Below are 14,115 nucleotides of genomic sequence, written 5' to 3' on the forward strand. Positions count from 1 at the left end.
CAAACAAACAAATAAACAATAAATAAATATCTTTTAAAAGCCACACAGAAATACAGGCATGGATTTCCAAAAAGGGACCTTTATTTGTGAACAAAGAGGATCAGAAAAAACTGGGGCATAGCTGTGTAAACCAAGATATTCTCTTAGTTCAACAACAAAAAGTTGTAGGTTTTAGTAAGACAATCTCAATCATTTAGAAATGAAGGGAGTTTTTTGTTTTGTTTTGTTTTGAAGGGGTGGTTTATTGCTTAAGAAAGCTGGCAAACAGCAGGAATAACTATGTAAAGCCAGTCTAATGGTCACAGCAGCTCTGTTATTAGTTGCTAACTAAAGTTATTGTGAAACAGCTCTTGGAGCAAGTGTACATGACTATAGTGTTTTCTGTGTTGCCTAGACTCCTTTATGGTGCTAGGAATGCTAGGAATGACTTCATTTTGTGAATTTTCACAATGGTGAATGGGGAAGAAAAGAGCGAGGATAAGAGTTAAGTCTCTCTATCCAGCTAAGTTGAACATGTTTACTCAGCAACTTCCTTTTGCCAGACCTTGAGGAAAGTGCTTAGACAGCTTAATCTAAAGAAGATTTTCACTCCCTAGGCAATTGGGAAAGAACAGACTGTAATCATCTATATCTATCTATCTATCTATCTATCTATCTATCTATCTATCTATCTATCTATCTCTATCCATCCATCCACCCATCATCCATCTACCCATCCACTCATCCATCCATCTATTCTTCCATCCATCCATCCACTCTTCCACTCAACAAATGTTTGTTCTGCACGTGAGCTGTACTTATAATACTATAATAAAATATGTAGAAGCATTGCCTTCATGTGTTAGAAAAATGAGCAGATAATAAGCAAATGATCAGAAATTGTGGCTTATGAAGGGAAGGCTATGAACTCAAAGTGAAGAGCTAATATCTGGGGCAAGTATGATAAGTTTGAAAGAAGATCCACAGGCAATTGGATTTAAACCTGCAGGTGGGAGAAATGGTCTAGGCAGGCAATGCAAATCTGTTATTTAGAGCCATAAAGAGGAAAACAGAAAAGGAACATATAGCAAAAAACCTTTAACTCTACACACAGCAAGAGACTCAAACATCTACTTGTGAATAAACAGTGTGTGAGGTTTTTCACATGCACGTGTGTGTGTGTGTGTGTGTTTTGCTGGGAACTGAACTTGGGGCCTCATACATGCTAGGCAAGTTCCTACTGCTGCATAATATTACAAGCCCTTGTTTTCTCATGTATGTAGACTTAACATTTCTCTTGCCAAGTATGTACGTTGTCTTAATATTTCTCTTATACTAATGGGAAAACTATGTCTATAAAGAAATAAACATACATACATACATACATACATACATACATACATACATACATACATGGGAGCCAGTGAGATGGCTCAGTAGGTAAAGACACCTGCTACCAAGACAGAGTTTCATCTCTGGATGGGAGAAGCGACTCCTCAGGTTATCCTATGACCTCCACACACACGTTCAGGATCTCTCACACTCAGACAAAATTAACAAAAAGGGTAACTTAAAAAATTCAGTCCCCACATCTGTAATCAGAGGGCAGCTTGCTGTGGTGTTGAGGCCAACCTGGGCTACATGATGATTTCTAGGCCAGCTTACACTGCAGTATGAGACAGTCTCAAAGCTCATTCCGTACAGCGCTGGCATAGCTCACAAACCCTCAGGTTTTCTAAGTTTCAAAGCGCTTCGGCCGCCCTTTGCCGCACTTAGACTACATTTCCCAGCATGCCATACAAAGGCTCGACAGCCGGAAGCTGGTCTAGTGGATTCCGGCGCAAGGGGCGGTGGGTAATCATGGCTGCTCTACGAACTCCGTTGTCTTTGTGGAGGTTCCAGTTGGGTTCTCGGCGAGCACAGCGGGTCTGTACTCGAGCCGCAGCCCAGCGCCACCCCGATGCTCTGCTTGCGATGCGGCCCCAGCCCTTCGAGGTGGGGCAGCCCTGCCGCCCGCTCAGCTCCGAGGCAGGTGGGTGACCGCTAGAGCTCCGCTTAGTGCATGGGAGAAAACTGCTCGGCGGGTTCTCAGACTCAATCAGCTTAAGTCTGTCCTTGCAGAGCTTATCTGAGCCCTTCTTTATTTATTCATTCAGTCAGCCAATGTTGCATGCGGTCCGCTCCTTGCAAAGCACTGCACTAGCTTGGACCATGCTATGACTGACGTGGGTTCTCTCCTAGCCCAGTGGCGATAGACGACGGCACGGGCTGCGTCGGGGGCGCACCTGAGAGACTTTCAAACTAGGTTGAATGCACAAGGATGGGTTCCAGGGAAAATACAGCCAAAGCTGCCATCTGTCTAACCCAGCTAAAAGGTGAAAATAAGCATTCCGAACTAAGGGACGGCATAATAAGCAGAAGTATAGAGAAGAAAGCGAACGCACGTAGTTTGGGGAACCTATTTTGGAGTTAGGATTGAAGACGCCAGAATAAGTTTGTAGGTGTTGATGATAAGCAGTTGAGTGTAGTGCCAACCTAGAGAATAATATTGGTAGGAACAGGGTTTGTTTGTTTTTGAGTTGGGATTGGTGAGTAGGTAAAATGAAAATATAATGGAAAAGGAGGCAGAGTTATGCTTGTTTTGTATTGAATTTGAGTTGCCTTTGTTATTCCAGGTTCACTATACAGTTAGGTAAAAATTGAAGAGCATCAGAGTAAATATGAAAGCTATAGCAGGCGAGATTATCTGGAAAGAGTGTAGTGCTGAGCATCTGTTGTTACTGGGCACTCTTAAGAGTTCATGGGTGCCCATGAGAATGAAACTGGATTTTGGTCAACTTGACACTACCCTAGAGCTATCTGAAAGCAGGGAACCTCAATTGAGAAACTGCCTCAATAAGATCCAGCTGTAGGGCATTTTCTTAATTAGTGATTGATGGGGGAGGGCCCAGCCCATTGTGGGTGGGGCTTCCCCTGGGCTGGTGATTCTGTATTCTATAAGAAAGCAGGCAGAGCAAGCCAGTAAATAACACTCCTCCATGGTCTCTGCATCAGCTCCTGCCATGTTTGAGTTTCTATCTGTTCTTCTATAATGAACAGTTGATGGGGGAGTGTCCTTCTATATATATGTTTCTCTTATTGGTAGATGAATAAAACACTGTTTGACCAATGAAGGCAGGAAGATAGGAGGGCCTAGGAGATGAGGAGAATTCTGGGAAAGGTAGTCAGGAGACACCACCCACCCACCCACACACACACACACACACAACCCCCATAGAGAGATGACATGTAGGCCAACAAAGGAGTAACAGGCCAGACCCTACTCAGGTAATCCTTAGATGAATAGAATTGGGTTAATAATTAATAGAGAGCTAGCCAATAAGAAGCCCAAGCCATTGGCCAACAGTTTTATAATTAATATAGCGTCTTGGTGTGTTTATTTGGGGTTGAGGTAGCTGTGGGACCAGGCTGGCAGGAAAGAACCTACAGTAATAAACAGTGATGAAGAAACATAAGCCAAATAAACCTTTTTATTCCCAACTTGCTTTTGGTTATGGTGTTTCACACAGCAGTAGAAAACTAACAAAGACACAGAATAAGTCTCCTAGTGGGGGACACAGTCAAACAGTCACTGAGTCATCTTGGTTGCATTTTTAGCTGGTTTACTCTCAAGTAATCTCTCTGTAGGAATGGTTTGTAGCGAGGTCAGAAAAGAGGCAGGGAAGCCAAGGTAAGGGATAAGAATGGCCTTGACCAGAGTAATGAAGTAGAGCTGAAAAGAGGCTTATGATGGTTAACTAAAATGCTATATTCATGTTCCTTTTTGTAAAAGGGGATAATTGTAATATTACTTTATAGGGTTGCTATGAGGGTTGACTATGCTCAGTTAGTATTGCACAGTAAGTATGCCATACGTATTAATAATGATCACTCTTGTCATTATTTATTCATTTATTTATTTATTTGAGACAGGGTTCCTCTGTGGCTTTGGAGACTGTCTTGGAACTTGCTCTGTAGACCAGGCTGGCCTGGAACTCACAGAGATCCACCCGCCTCTGTCTCCAGAATGCTGGGATTAAAGGCATGTGCCACCAACTCACTCCTGTCATTTTAATTCCTTTTTTTGTTTGGGTGTGGTGGGTACGGAAGAAGTCAGGAATAATTTTAAGATTCTGGACTGAATGACCCAATTGATGGTGCCGTGATGGGGAATAGCAGGGAAAGCAGGTATGAGACAAGACAAGTTGTGTGTGGAGGGGTATGTTTGGCAGTATTGAAGTGCAGGTGAGATGTCTATTGAGTAGTGGATGTCTATGATCTTGGCTAGAAACTGGAATTTTAGGGTCTCCAGTAGATGGATCTAATTAAAGCTAGGAAAGTAGGAAAGCACCCAATGAGAATACGAGAAAAGCAAATAGATCAGAACCCCGTTAAGACAACAGCACCTGTAGGACTAACAGTACAGAGGAGCCTAGAAGCAGGTGGCCCCTTATTTTTCCCAGTGGAAAGAGAATGAGGAGTGAGGCAAAGGAAGAGGTAAACTGCTTGTGTCAGCGCTGAGCTTAGATTGGAAGTGACCGAGGCTCTGGAACCAGTGAACCCTGCTAAGCCCTTCCTCTGATCTTAATGAATAGCTAGTTATCTTTAGGCTAGCATTGGTGCCCTCATTCATAGCATTGGAGTGTTAGGACCTGTTTTGTGGCTTCTAAGAAGTGGATCTGAGGGCAGAAGTGCACCTTACTGATTGACAGTGCAATGTGCCAGGCCCTGGGTTCCATTTGCACCATCTCCAAGATACCAACTAAAAAAAGAGATGAGTCTGTGAAAGGCAGCAGCTCTTATCATCATTTTTCGGCATCTTCTTGGCAGACTGTATCATGTTGTGAAGAATGTTCAGGAAATTTTAAGTACAAGTTGAATGAATGAGAGAATCTCATAATATTAGCATGTGTATTCTGTACAAATGGTTTTTATTGGTAAAACTTTCTCGTTTAGAAGTATTGGTTTGCCATTGTTGTCAGCTTCTTATTACTGAAATCCCTCTTAACAGAATCTGGTAGCTCAGAAGTCAAGAAGCCTACATTTATGGATGAGGAAGTCCAGAGTATCCTCACCAAGATGACGGGCCTCGACTTGAAGAAGACTTTCAAGCCTGCTGTTCAACCCCTGAAACCACCAACCTATAAGTTAATGACCCAGGCACAGTTGGAAGAGGTGTGTGTCAACTCTGAACATTGGCAGAATACCTTTCTTTCAGGGTCATAAGACTTACAGAGGGCACTGCAGATGCTCAGTGCATGTGTGCGAGGGTGAAGCAGGCTCAGGACTGAGGAAAGAAATGTGAGTAGGGAGGCAGGGAGGAGCAGGGATGTGACCACAGTTAAGCAGAATCAAGTTTAGGTGTCCAGGCTGACCTTCCTCCCTGCCCCAAACCAATCTGCTCGTCTTTCATCTTGCCTGCTCCAGCTCCCTTCCTGGAGAAACTTCTGCCTTGGAGCTGAAGGTTTGGTGAAATTAGAAATCTGCCACAGTGCCCTCTTCCAGGTAGCAGAGTCTGGGTCCTCTGTGGAATACACTGCTGTATAACTATGTGAGGCATCAACACACTCCATTCTGACTCAGCAGTAGCTTCACTACCCAATAGCATATTAGACCCCTCAAAGGTCATCATTGGAAATGACGTGGAGTAACACAGTGTAGCCCCTGGTGGAGAGTGGAGGCTTCGGAGCACAGTTCAGCACCAGGCTCCTGTAGGTTTGGGGCACTGAGTAAAGCCAGTACATTTGATTTCCTTTATTTTATGTGCAGGGGTATGCCTGTGTGTACGGTAGGTGTACCACAGGCATGCCTGGTGCCCATGGAAGTCAGAAGAGGGCACAGGACCCTTGGAACTGGAGTTTCACATGGTTGTGAGCCACCATGTCGGTGTTGGGGACCAAATCCAGGTCCTCTTAGCTGTCTCCACACCCGTTTGAAGTATTTGAATGATGTCTGGCACATAATGAACGCTGAAGAAATACAGGCTTGCTGGGTTCCAAGTGTCTTTTGCAGCCTGGCTCTGTGTCACAGCATTCCTTGCTGCTCAGATAGTGGGTAAGTGGGTAGCTGGTGTCCTGTCACGCCACAGGAAAGGCCAGGCCCCACCAGTCCAAGTTTGGCTTTTCACTCACAGACTCCTGGCTGCAGCTGCTTTCCTTTGTAGTGTCATCAGCACTTTTGATGAGTCCCTGCTTTTATTGGATGATCCTTTGGGAAGCTATAACTTTCCTTAAGAGAGATTTTATTTCTTTAGGCTACTAGGCTGGCAACTGAAGCAGCTAAGGTACGATTAAAGATGCCACCAGTTCTGGAAGAGCGGAAACCGATAAATGACGTATTAGCTGAAGATAAGATTTTGGAAGGAACAGAAACACACAAATACGTGTTTACTGATATATCTCATAACATACCACATCGGGTGAGTATATGCTAGATTACAGAATAACCTTTGAAATAGCACCCTGAGATGGATCTTAGGGATGATGTAGTATCCCTCTCTGAAGCTTCTAAAGCTGAATGCCTCGAAAGAGGCAATAAGTGTTGGCGGGTTCACATCATGTTGTTACCATTCCTTTACATACTGTGGATTTAGTGTATTTCAGACTGATCCAGAGACATATTGTGCTGGCTATTTGTGTCAGTTGGACACAAGCTAGAGTCATTTTGGAAGAGGGAATCTAAATTGAGTAATGCCCCCTCAGGCTGGCCTGCAGGCAAATCTGTGGTGCCTTTTCTTGATTGATGTTCGATGTAGCTCATTGTGGATAGTCCTGGGTGCTATAAGAAAGCAGGTTGAGCAAGCCACGAGGAGCAAGACAATCAGCATCTGTCCTTGATGCCTCTGCTTCAGTTCCTGCTTCCAGGTTCCTCCCTCACCTCCTTCGGTGAGGGAATGTGTATGACCTGGGATCTAAGAAGAAATAACCCTTTCTTCCCCTCTTGTTTTGGTCATGGTGCTTTATCACAATAGAAACCCTAAGACACATGTGCTAAGACACAAGACAAGTGTAGCCAGGCAGACAGCAGTGGACAGAAGCTCTTAGACAGTGAGCAACAGATGTTCTTTGCATCTGGACTGTGCTGATTTCCTTTGCTGAAATTTCAGGGGGCGATTGTTTGGTGTTTTCTCATTTGTGTGTGTGTGGGGAGGTCATGACACCCTCTTTGGTTCTTTAATTTTAAGAATATTCCTTAACAGTGTCATACATGTATATAATGCATTTTAGTCATTTTCAGCCTCTCTTCCTCCCATTCCTGTTTAAGTCCTTCACCTCAAAAAGTTGTTGTTCTTTTTCCTTGGTTGTTTTTGTGTGATCCACTGAGTTCATTGGGGTTGCTTGCATGAGCCTTAGTGAGAGGCTTTTTACAGAAGCCAGGGCAACTTTTATCAGTGAAGAAAGTGACACCTCTTTTTTTTCCCTAGCAACCATAATTGCAATACACACGGTGCCAGCTAGTTTACATGTCACCTTGATAGAAGCTAGAGTCACCTGAGCGGAGGGAAGCTCAGCTGAGAATGGTTTCATATGATCTAGCTGTAGGCAAACCTGTAGGGCATTTTGCTATTAAGTGATTGGTGCGGGAGGGTTTTGCCAGTAATGTTAGATATTATTGCTTCCATTTAGTTCCCTTGATTGCCAGTTTAAAAGAGCAGCCTGTTGTCTCAATACAGCAGCACTCAAGGGTAGAAAAGAGTGGTTTATAGTTGGGCCCATAGAATACATTATAGTGCTGCTGAATGCTGAGGTCAGAAAAGTGATTCCTCGTTTTTCATTCTGGTCATACATGTCTGTGCTTAGAAGACAGGATTTTAGCTGTGTCTCTGTGGGCCAACTTCTGCTCACATTGCACCCACAGACAGGAAGCAGAAGGATGAATGCTGGAACTCTCAGGATTCCCTTATGCATTCCAGGACCCAACTCATGGAGTGATGCTGCCCACATTAGGGTGGGGCTTCCCATCTTGACCTAATCTAATCTGCATAATGCCTCACTCACACACACCTACAAATTGTCTCCAAGGTGATTTTAAATCCTGCCAAGTTGGTCTTATTAGCTATCACAAGAGCTGAACAGAAGTCTTCACAACTCATCTCTGGTTGCTTTCTGTTTCAGGAACGTTTTATTGTTGTTAGAGAACCAAGTGGCACACTACGCAAAGCTTCTTGGGAAGAACGGGACCGAGTGATACAAATTTATTTCCCAAAAGAAGGTCGTAGAGTTTTGCCACCCATAATTTTCAAAGACGAAAACCTTAAGGTATGGTGAATTCCATTTCCATGGTGATCATTTGTTTGTTGAAGCGATGGGCCCTGGTGCTGCTGGCACTGCATTGTGGTGAACACACGACTACTGTACTTGTAATGTACTAATGTACTACTGTAACAGTAACTTGGTGGGGGTTCTCGTTAATTTACAGTTAATTTAGTTGGGATTTAAATCCAAGTGTGGCATTTACAAAGCCTGTGCTGTTTCTGTATGCTTTTTAAAATTTATTTATTTTGGTTTTCTGAGTCAGGGTCTTACTATGTAGCTTTGACTGTTCTGGAACTCACTAGATAGACCAGGCTGGCTTTGAATTCACAAAGATCTGCCTGCCTCTACTCTTGAATGCTGGGATTAAAACCTTGCACCACCACATCCAGCTCCCTATATGCTCTTGGTAGACACATAGGAGGCCAATGTATTGGACAGATCTGACAAGTGTCAGGACAGATGGTAAACTTTTATGTTCTCATCTGATTCCCATTTGGCTTTGTGGTTTTAGACCATGTACAGCCAAGACCGGTATGAAGATGTCCTCAATCTCTGTGTTGCCCAGTTTGAGCCAGATTCCACTGAGTATATCAAGGTGAGTATATTTAATCGTTTCCAAAATGGGATTTAAATAGGTGATGCAAAAAGTTTTTTTAATGTAGCACTTGATTTCGGCTACTGGCTTTGATGAAGGTTATAGGAAAGGGAATTACAATTACCTGGAAATTTATTGAGTGTAGATATATTTTATGCCCTCAGCCATCTTTAAGAATTAGGGAAATTGGGCTTGGAGAATGAAGTAGCTTGTTCTGCATTTCACTGCTATTAGGGTTCTTTTGGGAATCGGATGATGACAAAGCCTTTTCTCTTTTCTATGCACCTTATAGGAACAGTTACCCACTAAAATTTGTCACAGTGCAGTGTGTAAAGTACAGGTAGTACGGATGTGTTCATTAGAATGTGGTTTTGTGGTCAGTGTTAGCATGGGTAGCAGAGGTGATGTCAGGATCTAAGGGTGAGTGAGCATCAAAGGCTGCACTCCAGCAGTGATGTGCTGGAATGAGACAGTATGCAGGTAACTGTTGCTTCCAGCCTGAAATGTTAGGTGTTAGGAACTTCATAGGGGTCTTGGAAAGGGTTCTAGAAAGGCAAGGAGCAGTGTGAGAAAGGGAAGTTTGGTGAATAAAGTTGTTTCAGAGAGGACAGACTAAGAAGTAGGTAGAAAATAACCAAGTAAGCTTGAGATGTGGCCAAATGTCTAGTTTGTACATACAGTGCATTTGCAGGGGATGGTTCAAGGTGGATTAGCTGCCTCACATGTGACCTCAGTACTAGGTGAGGAACATGGTCTTCATCAAGCAGTTTTAAAACCTTTTGGACAGGGGTGGAAAGAGGGCTCAGTAAGTAAAGTGCTTCCTGTGCGAGCACAAGGACCTGAGTTCAGATTCCCGGCACTCATGTAAAAGCCAGGTGAGTTGGTGCACATCTGTAACTCCTGTTGGAGGGGGCAGAGATTGGGGGTCCTGGGGACGTTGTTGACCTTACAAGAAGACACACATACGCTAGACAACAAAGTTTTGGACAGGATTGCCCTCGTTTAGGAAGATTCGTTTAGAAGGGAAACTGAAGGACTTCCAGATGGCATGGGTGAGCTAGTAGGATGGAGGAGTTGTGATAAGGGAAAAGAGCATTTTTAAAAGAAATCCTGATTTCTTCCCAGAGATCAAGACATTTTGGTTATTATTAGTGGTCATAATAATAACGAACTGCTGCTTGCTTAACATTTGGCTGCTGAATAATTGACAAAGCTTTTTGAGTATTTGCTGTTACTTGCTCTAGGCTGCCACACACTCTGTAATAAGGAGGGCACAGCTTTGCTGTCATGTAGACAAATGGTCCTTTCCCGTGTACAGGTCAGAGGATAAACTTGATTTGTGTACTCTGTTTTGAGACAGAGTCTCTCATGGGCCTGAAACTTTGCTTGCTTGGCTAGGCTAGCTGGCCAGTCAGCTTCCAGGGACCCAGCTTGCCTTCATTGGGAATACAACTGTGCCCACCACCACCACACAAGGATTTTATGTGGGTTCTGGGGATCATACTCTGGTCCCGCTCAGTAGGCAAGTGCTTGACTGAGTTGAGACTGGAGAGGCAGTGTTCAGTACAGATAGACCCGATTGCACTCTGACTTGTGGCAGCATTTCTGCTAGGTGGTCTGAACCGTGCGATGCTGTCACTTGATTTTCCTGTGCACTTTCTGTGGATAGGTTCATCATCAGACCTATGAAGATATAGACAGACATGGGAAGTATGACCTTCTACGTTCAACAAGACACTTCGGTGGAATGGCTTGGTATTTTGTAAATAAGAAAAAGATTGATGGTTTGCTCATTGATCAGATCCAGAGAGACTTGTAAGTATGATCTGAATAATTAAAATAATTGTTTATTGTTCAACAGTAAATCAGTGTTTTCCCAATGGCAATGTATTGTCTGGTGATAAGTGGAAGTTTGTACTTCTATTTAAATTCATTTTTCTAGGTTTTGCTTTGTTACATCATCAGATCTAGATTGTTAGAAAAAAGAATGTGACTTTGGATCTTAATAGCAGACTGAGTTTTTTACCCTTACTTGGCAGTGTTCCTGGGTATTGGTGAGTTTTCTAGGCACTCAAGGATATTACATGGGAATTATAAAGAAGTAGATGTAAGATCTAGTGGGTGCTTATTTTCCAGCAGAACTACCCTACCCATATGGCTGGCTTCCAAGTAAACGTGTTTAACTTATAAAAATAACCATTTTTTTTTTAATGGCCCATGCTTTTGAGGAGTTTCTAAGGTTTCAGAAAAAGTATCAAGTGGTATGAAAATGTTATATTTTTAGCATCAAGTTGATGTGTTTCTAAGTTTCTATCTGAAAATAACATAAACATAATTCATCATACTGTGCTGTGTGTAGGTATTGCAGTCTTTACAAATTGAGGTCTGCCTGGGCTTGGTGGTGCATCTCTGAGTTTGAAGACAAACCATCTACTTAGTCAGACCCTGTTTCAAACCCAAAACCAAAACTATATTGATGGTTGGTACCTTTAGTTGAGCAAGTTTCTTGATATTTTTAAAAACTATTATTACTATAATTTTGTAAAATATATTTCAAATATATTGTACAGTTAATAGAACAATAATTACACAGCTCATTTGATTTATTGTTGTGGTTAGGAACTAGTCTCAGTATTTCAGAGGTATACCTGTAATATGCTATTTGAGCTAAAACTGGAAAGAAAATAGCTTTGCACATAAAGTGAAAAAAAAAAAAAAGGCACCAGTAGTCATTAGTTCTCAGACTGTAAAAGTATTTTACTTGGAATTTGAATGTCACACACAAAGGTTGCTTCTCATTAGAACAGCTTTCCTAATGATTTCGCAGCCAGCTCACTTCATCAGCACAGTGATTCAGTTCAGAAGGCAGCAGTATTTCCCTCATTCCTTCCAGCTGGCCTAGTTGAGGATGATCAGAAAGAAGTACTATGCCTTTTTTGTGTTACATGACCTGTGGACTGTCTCCTCAGGCTTCTCAAATGCAGACTATGGTAGCATAGTTTAGATATTGAAGCTATGGATTTGTGTAATATGTGTTATTCTCATATCACTCCTTACTGTGTAAGAGTTCCATCTGAAGTGACTCATGTCTGCCCTGCTGGGGAGACCTTTTTGCCTGACGATTCTGGCCAGCCCAGGCTTGACAGTGGGGCGGGTCAGAGCGACAGCTTTGGCATAGCAGGAAATTATGTTGTCCTCACCTGGAAGCCAGCGAAGTGTCAAATGTGAACACTTTGGGGTCCTTTTATGTCTTCCTAATCCTCAGCTTTGAGGATCAAGTGGGAAAAGGTATTATAGACCATGTGGGAAGATTGTGACTGTTTGCTTTGGGGACAGCTAAGAGAATTTCCATGTTAATAGACATAACCTCAAAAGTATAAAGCAGAATTTGTGTATGAGTTGGAAACATATTTCACGTTGGCTAAGTGGGCTGGCCAGGAAATCCTCTGCCATTAGGAATGCTATGGGAAGGGATGTTCCATCTCCCAAAGAACACAGCCATATTTTCATAAAATGGGCACTTACTGTGTTGCCTTTTGTCTTATTTGCCTCAATAGGTCAGAGGATAGCTTTGTGAACTTAGTTTTGTGCAACAAGTACCTTACTCGCTGAGCCGTCCCTCTGGCCCCTTCGCATGCTTTTGGAATCACAGAACTACCCTTCCCTGCACCAGTTAGGTCCGACATGTAATTTGGTTTGGAGTTGGCAAACACTGCAGGACTGTGAGGCTTATGAGAACTCATTGGTAATGTTAAGTCTTTTCACTCTCAGGATTGATGATGCCACCAGCCTGGTCCAGCTGTATCACATGCTCCATCCAGATGGCCAGTCAGCTCAAGAGGCCAAAGAGCAGGCTGCTAAGGGAGTAAATTTAATTAAGGTAGAGTCCTTTTTGTCGGTTTTGTGGTGATGACTGAGTTAGGAAAGCTCCAGAAATGGGTCATATGCAATAATACATTCAGTTATGAATGTGGAACATTTTGGGTCTTGACAACATTGTGAGACTATAAACCCCAGTTTTCTTCTGTCTGGACTGGGTGCATGTGGAGAATCATGCAGCTCTCTAGATGGTATGGTAGGCATGCTGGCAGCTGTAGGTGAGAGGTTCACATAGTGGAAACAGCATGTTATTTGGAGCAGTAGAAGGCCATGCTGCTTTGGAGATAGTCAAGTCTCCACAGGTACTGAGCCACCTCCCTCTTAGTGTAGGCACATTCTCATCAGGGCTGGGAAGGGGCAGGGATCAGGAAGCCTCGCTTGAATGGTCATTTTGTAATTGCATATCTCTCAAACCATGGGCTCCCTAGATTTATCCTCAGTGCTAGGTTGGGATGCTGTTTTCATTTGGGAAGGGAAGGTCACTGAAATTTGTCACGTGTTTTCTTTCTTACTGCAAAGCAGTTTCTTGGTGTGTTATGCTCCTAAGAGCAGCAGAGAATCTAGTACACACCCTGACTTTCTATCCTAAGCCAGAGAAAGCATTATTGTTTGAGAAAACTTTTTTAAGATGAACTCATGAACAACTTTTTTTTTTTTTTTTTTTTTTTTAAATGAAAAGTCAGTTTGCTAGCTCTTACTCTCTAGGTTTCTCTTGAATGTAATGGTTTTCATTTTGATCTAGCAGGAGGTGCAATGTCAGGGTGTTTACTGAAAGTGAATTAGAGATGAAAGCCATTCTGGGATTTAGAATTAGCATTGCTGTAGCTGAATACCATACTTCTGTCTACATACATTTATGACCGATATTCAGGGAGATTATTGTGACACTCAACCTACTGCAGAAATGTTAATGCCTTAAAGCTGACTTTATATGCTTGAAGTCCTGTTGCTCTAGAACTTTTTTTTTTTTTAATTTCAATAGGTCTTCGCAAAAACGGAAGCCCAGAGAGGAGCATATATAGAATTAGCACTCCAAACTTACCAAGAAGTAGTCATCAGCCATTCTGCAGCATCCTGAGAACAATTAAAAGTACTCTAATTTGTTTTCTGCCTTTTAAATTTTAAATTCTCAAAAATTTGTTACCTTACTCAATTTCTATACAGCATGGGGATAAATTAATGCAGGTAAAACAAACTACCTCCAGGATACAAAGAGGCTAACAGTGTTGACAGTCCAGCTGGACAGGTCAGGAGATGTGATACAAAGTCAAAGCAGGGTTGGAAAAATGCCCTTAGCCATTCAAACAAGGGAGGATGAAGTTGATTCCCAGTGAAAATATTTGGCTCAGTCACATAAAACTCAATGTC

At 42.6% G+C, this 14,115-nt stretch overlaps 1 protein-coding gene across 1 annotated transcript; it reads left to right on the forward strand.

The window, feature by feature from the left end:
- Nucleotides 1–1,821: 1,821 nt before the first annotated feature.
- Mrps22 (mitochondrial ribosomal protein S22) lies at nt 1,822–13,866 on the forward strand. Its single transcript, XM_051206570.1, has 8 exons — nt 1,822–2,011; nt 5,030–5,193; nt 6,272–6,436; nt 8,133–8,276; nt 8,785–8,868; nt 10,538–10,683; nt 12,640–12,748; nt 13,730–13,866. The coding sequence occupies exons 1-8, from the start codon at nt 1,840–1,842 to the stop codon at nt 13,823–13,825; spliced, it is 1,080 nt and encodes a 359-aa protein (XP_051062527.1). The 5' UTR covers nt 1,822–1,839; the 3' UTR covers nt 13,826–13,866.
- Nucleotides 13,867–14,115: the final 249 nt, after the last annotated feature.

Source organism: Phodopus roborovskii, unplaced genomic scaffold, assembly GCF_943737965.1.
Source record: "Phodopus roborovskii unplaced genomic scaffold, PHOROB, whole genome shotgun sequence".
Classification (NCBI taxonomy): domain Eukaryota; kingdom Metazoa; phylum Chordata; class Mammalia; order Rodentia; family Cricetidae; genus Phodopus; species Phodopus roborovskii.